This window comes from Merops nubicus, unplaced genomic scaffold (genome assembly GCF_000691845.1).
Source record: "Merops nubicus isolate BGI_N331 unplaced genomic scaffold, ASM69184v1 scaffold51540, whole genome shotgun sequence".
Lineage (NCBI taxonomy): Eukaryota > Metazoa > Chordata > Aves > Coraciiformes > Meropidae > Merops > Merops nubicus.
In genome coordinates, this window is record NW_008581852.1 from 2,108 (window position 1) to 7,740 (window position 5,633).

Genomic DNA, 5,633 nt, shown 5'->3' on the forward strand with positions numbered 1-5,633 from the left:
TCATTTATATTGACCAAACTTTTTTCTGCAGTTTTCTAAAAAAAAATCTGTTAATGTATTCCCTAATACATACTTACACTCTATACCAGTTTTAATACCCAGATGTATCTATACTACAGAACCACAAATCATGTTATTACTTTAAATAGCCTGCTTTAGTTAGAAATATTTACTTTATGATTTAATTATAGCAATGCTAAGAATATTATAACCTAGACTAAAAACAAAGGCCTGCAATTCTTTATTTGAAAAACATAAGCTTATTAAAAAGATAAAACAAGCATGAAAAATGTTTTCCAAACAGCTACCTGAGCTTTCAGCCAGAAGAACAAACAAACCTACCCCAACCCAACGTAAATTTAAGAAGCTTATTCCTATAGAAACAAGCCAAACATTCCTACTACTTCTCTCATTGCTCCATAGGGTGGAAAAAAGCAGTGCTAGAGAGAAGCCCCCAGTGTGAGCTTTTATACCCTAACCCCTTTCCTTCCTCCATGCTCATTGGTCTGATTTCCATGAGCTAATCGAGCCAGAAATGCTTAAATTCACAGGGGAATGACCTCTTTTTTTGTTTGTGTTTGTTTGTTTGTTTGTTTGTTTGTTTGTTTGTTTGTTTTGTTTTGGTTTTGGTTTGGGTTTTTTTGGGTTTTTTTTTGTTGGGGAGGGAAAGGGGGTTGGCTTTCTTGGTAGAACTAAGGGTGTCTTAAAGGAAAAAAAGGGCAGTTTTTATGGGTTTGGGGAAAGAAGATGTGGAGTGTGTCACATTCACTGTAAGTTGGATTATTTCAATAAAATACTAAATAAATAATTCTGCTGCAAGAAGCATGTATTAGCAATAGAGGCTAAGGAGTTATATTGTTGCCTTTACTTTGAGTTGTTTTGTGAGTTGTGTATGTATTTCTTTAGCTTTTTCTTCTGAGGACTGAGCTAAAGTTTTTTTGTGGTTTCTATTTAATACACAATGAAGAATTATTTTTTTTTAATTGAAAGCTTTAATAAGCTATAATATGAATGTAGTTAGTTGATGTTAGGAGTATGGAAAACAAATTTGGGGTTTCTTTCATTCTTTTGAACTATGGAAAAATATTTTAAAAGCTTTTTGTAAAAACTTTTCTTATAATATTTTTTTAACAGTTCAGTGCAGAGTTGGTGTATGGGTTAAGTATGCCCTGAAAAAAGCAAACCCAAACAAACTTAAACCCCAAAAAGCTTCAACATCAAACAGTCATTTTTGTTCTTGTGGCAAATCAGAAAATTAGACTCCGTTAGAAACAAAAGCAAAGAAGGAAAGATGTTATTTAGGTTAGTCTTAGGGCACTAAGTTATTTGTCTACGGATTACTCCTAACTAATAACTTATTTTAGTGAACTGAGCAGTGTTCACAGATGGAATCAAATTTCATGTGATTATGGGCTGACAGTTTGGTTTGCCCAGCCCTACATTTTGCCTTAGCAGGTGTCCTGGGTCAGTGGTGGGCTGCGTACCAAATGCTTCTTCTGGTGCTTTTGCTTCAAACTAGCTCTTAAACTGTGTGGCTTTTCTTGTCAGGAGCAGGACTGTGAGCCCGTAGATGGATCTGGGAAAAGCACTTGTCTACTGGGCTGCAGCAAGTGTAAAAAAAAGAAAAAAAAATGCTTCCCTTGATGCAGTCAGTCCCTGTCTTTGTTTCATCAGGAGGTTCAGTAGCTGAGGATTTGTCTTCCTAGACTGAGTTCTTGCATTTTGTAATTAAGAGGGTCAAGGCTCTTTTCCTTTAAGAAAAAAATAAGTGTCAAACCCCATCATAAATATTTATTTCTGGATTGCTTACAGACTTGTAAATTATTTGCAGACTGAGACATTTTAACTGTGTCTTGTTAACCAACAAACTAGGGTGATGTTAGAGTAACAGCCTTGATAAATGCTTGCTATTTTGCAGCTCTGGTAGGACAAGTAAATCCTGGTTGACTCTGGATGGAAAGCAGTCTAGATGGCCCCAGAGGATTTCCAGGCCGAGCTCTGCAAGCAGGGGCATTCCTTTGCTTGCAGCACAGATATATCACCTTCCTGAGTCATTTGAAGGGAGTATATTTTTTGCAGATCACTTTCTAAAGGTTAAAACCAGTATGTCCTGAAGAGTAATGGGAGATAAGTGGATCTCGCTCCTACTTTACTCCCTTATCTTTCAGGAGAGGATTTAGAGCCTCATTTAACTTGTTGTGTTGCTTTGAGTTGTCACTGAAAACCTGGCTAACACAATCCAGCAACACAACTGTCAGTGTGGGCTTCTCCCTCTCAGGAAAGATGGAGGGAATGAATCCTGCTTTATTATAAAGCTGAAGAGCACAGGGGGAGTTTGCAGAACACTTTTTTTTGCTTTCCAGTGGCTGTTTGTTCTACCCAAGATGGTCTAAGCAGGAATTTGTTCACAGCTGCTTGGAAACCTCTGTGCTTTGATTTCCTTTTCCCCAAATGCCTCTCACCAGCAGACATGGCAGGAGTCTCTGCCTCCCTTGGCATCTTTTTTTTTCATGAAGGAGGGGCAGAAAAAAACAATTTCTGAGTTCATTTTCCATGAATCTAATGCAATATTAGAATAATTTGTCTCAGTCATTTTTACTCTTTTGCTCTGCGAAATTCATAACACACAATATAGTTTTTTCTTTAGGATGGACCCATTGCATATGAAGGACTAGCCCCTGACATACCTGTCTTACAGGCACTTCTTTACATAGCAAGGTAAAATTTTGATCTGTGAATTGCAATTCCAGGAGTGATTTAGGTGATGTTTGGTGTTTTAAACTCTGATCCTGCACAGATTCGCAGGGCCTTGAAGCAGCTCAGTGATGTGGGGCTGATCCTAAAATCATAAACCATCTCAGCCTCAATCTGCCATATAGTTTCTGCAAGTGCATCACAATATTTCTCTCCTGGTATTTCAGGAGGCTTTGCTTGTGAAGTATAAGCAGTCATTTGGGGTGAGCTCATTCACTGTGAAGGAAGAAAGAATATAATTATGGACCTGGCTTTTCCTTTTGATTTCTTATTGAACTGGAATATAACACACAGACTGCTGCAGAAAAAAAGTTTATTGAATGTTTCACTAACAAAGCTACAATTATGGTAACAAAATTTTTGCCACTTGATCATTCCAATTAAGTGTGAAGCCAGAAAAAGATTTTTCAGAAGAGCCTAAGGCTTTACTAACAATTTCTGACAACAGTGAGACACATACCAGGCATCCCAAAGGTAATGTTGGACAACTCGTGCACTCCTACATGTGATGTCCCTGTGGGCAACAGAGTGTTGTGCATTTAAATGTAAGGTGAAATACAGCTCCTTTATTTGGTGAGGGTTTCTTGGTTGAAGACAGACTACTTGTGTGAAAGAAGGAATGGATGCCTCACAAGGGTCCTGCTCTAGCAATTGTCACCTTCAGAGAATTTCCTGAAGCTTGAAATGCGCAATGATAAATGGAAATATACATTTGAGCCAACTTTTTTTTTTTTTTTTTATCAATTTCTCTGGGAGCAGGGGTGAAAAGAGGTAGTATCAGTACAGAAGCATGGAAAAGTGCAATACCCAACATGTCCTGGAGGAGCTTACTATTCCTGGCCCAGCTGAAATCTTGGCAAATCTGCAAAACACTTCAGGGGAGCGACAGCTTCGGATCTTCTCGTAAATGCCTGTGAAAGCTAGAAGCCTGCAATTGCCAAAGAGTGAGAAGCATCTAGAATGCCCAATTGCAAAGTAACCTTCAAATCTGAATTCTTGGTCTCATCCCTCATCTTTTCTCTCAAACAGCCTTCTAATGATGGCACAAATTCTGATGTGATCAAAGTGTCTTCTAAGAAGGTTGTGCAGAGGTTTGCTGTAGCTGGTCTGGGGAGGGAAGGACAAGGACATTCCTGCTGATGTCCATGGCGGCCTTCCTTTGATGAAGACTGATGGAAGGCTGTCAAAAGGACAGCTTCTCCAGTGATGTAAACTGGTGTATTTCCTGCTCAGGATCTGGTCTGTATGGTAGTAGCATCTGAGACCTCTAATGACATTGCAGTGATGTGCCAGGCATATAAGAATGGAGTTGGTGACAACCAGTAGCTGCTCTTGGGAGGTGGCACTAGTCTGATGCTGAAAACAATATGGAGAAGCAAGCTGGCATTACTCTGGGAGCTGGTAGTGGGACACTGTTGTCCAGGTACCATGGTGCTATACATGTATTCTGGATAGGAACCCTGAGTGTGGGGAGGCCTCAGTGCAGCAGTGGATTGAGCTAATCTGCGAAGCACGATGCCGGCGTCAGAACCGCTTGGACTCTTCTGATCTCGCCCTGGTAGCGGAAGGGGAAGGTCGAGGTGTAGCACTTGTCCCGGTTGTAGGTGTAGCAGGTTTCAGGTTCGTCGCAGGAGGTGCTCTGCTGGGCCTGGTATGTCTCACCACCCAGCTCAATCTCTACAGGATCGCATTTTTTGCAGCTGGAAGAGATGGACAACAGAAAAAGTGTTAAGGGTTGTGATGAAAAGATGTCTCTGGTGGAACCCAAGTCTTCCTTGCTGAGCCACAGACGTAGTTTGGAAAGTACTGTGACCTCTCAAGGTTTCACACAGGAACTCCCAGCCAGGTGCTTTTCACGTTGTCTGCTATTGGCAATATGGGTCCCCACAGGGAGGGTTAAACAGGCACTGTGCCATGTGCTGATATTTAAAACATTTGAGATGAGCAGGTGTCAGAATGAAACATTCCCTGTAAATGTGAAACTCTTTTTTGTGAATTAATCAATTTCTTGCTTGCAACTGGGTATGAAAGCTAGGGTCTGTGACTAAAACTTCCCTCTGTAACCCTGCCTCACCTTCTCTACTGGCCTCCAAGACTGTTTCTGACCTGCTGTGGGCAATGCTACAGGGGAGTTTAAGTCTTAGGACTTAATAAATTTACTTACAGCTCAGTCATGCGGTAGACAAAAGTGGTTCTGAGCGGGGACATGGGGTCAGAGATGTTCTCTCGAGCCTTCAGGGGCACTCTGCAAAGGAGGGAAGAGAACTGTTTTCATGAAAACTGCATATTAAACCAGGGAACAGTGTTCTGCTGTGAACAGTTCCCAACTGTCACGGTGTTCTTTCCATTCTGACTCTTCTCCATAGCAAAGCCTGTGAATGGCAGACCTTGGACTGCTTAAACACAGGAAAGCTTTTTGTAGCTGAAGCAAAAAACACCACATGGCCTCATGTGAGCTAGAAAAACACAAAGAAAAGGAAAAATTACAGGATACCATAGAAAGCAGCCCACAAGGAAAGATGGGTCACATCAGCAAAGCCAGGACATGGGAAACAATGCCAAGAAAAGGGAACTCCAACACCACTGTCACCTCCTGCTCACCATAGCCAGGTCATACCTGTCTTGTTGCAATACTTACAGGATGCGGATGTTTCTTTCCAGGATTTCTTCCTCAGGATTTTCTTTGGAGGGGACAAACTTTGAGGTCACCGTTACACACTGACACTTGTTATTGACCAGCACATGTTCCTCGTTCTCAGGTTCCAAGGGATAACCTGCAAGCACAGGATATGCAATCCTAGGATCACAAACTGAAACCTGGAAACCTGCTCTAGCCCTGCGGTGGTTCAGGTAGGAGCCGGGCACCACGTGGCCGCTCG

General features: G+C 41.4%; 1 protein-coding gene across 1 annotated transcript; it reads right to left on the reverse strand.

Moving 5' to 3' along the window:
* Window positions 1–4,252: 4,252 nt before the first annotated feature.
* On the reverse strand, window positions 4,253–5,551 carry IGJ (immunoglobulin J polypeptide, linker protein for immunoglobulin alpha and mu polypeptides; the record flags this gene model as incomplete). The annotated part of the gene is made up of 3 exons (XM_008935640.1): window positions 4,253–4,454; window positions 4,919–4,999; window positions 5,393–5,551. Coding segments are annotated over 3 exons (442 nt in total), but the record flags the coding sequence as incomplete, so codon positions are not given.
* Between the last annotated feature and the right edge of the window lie 82 nt (window positions 5,552–5,633).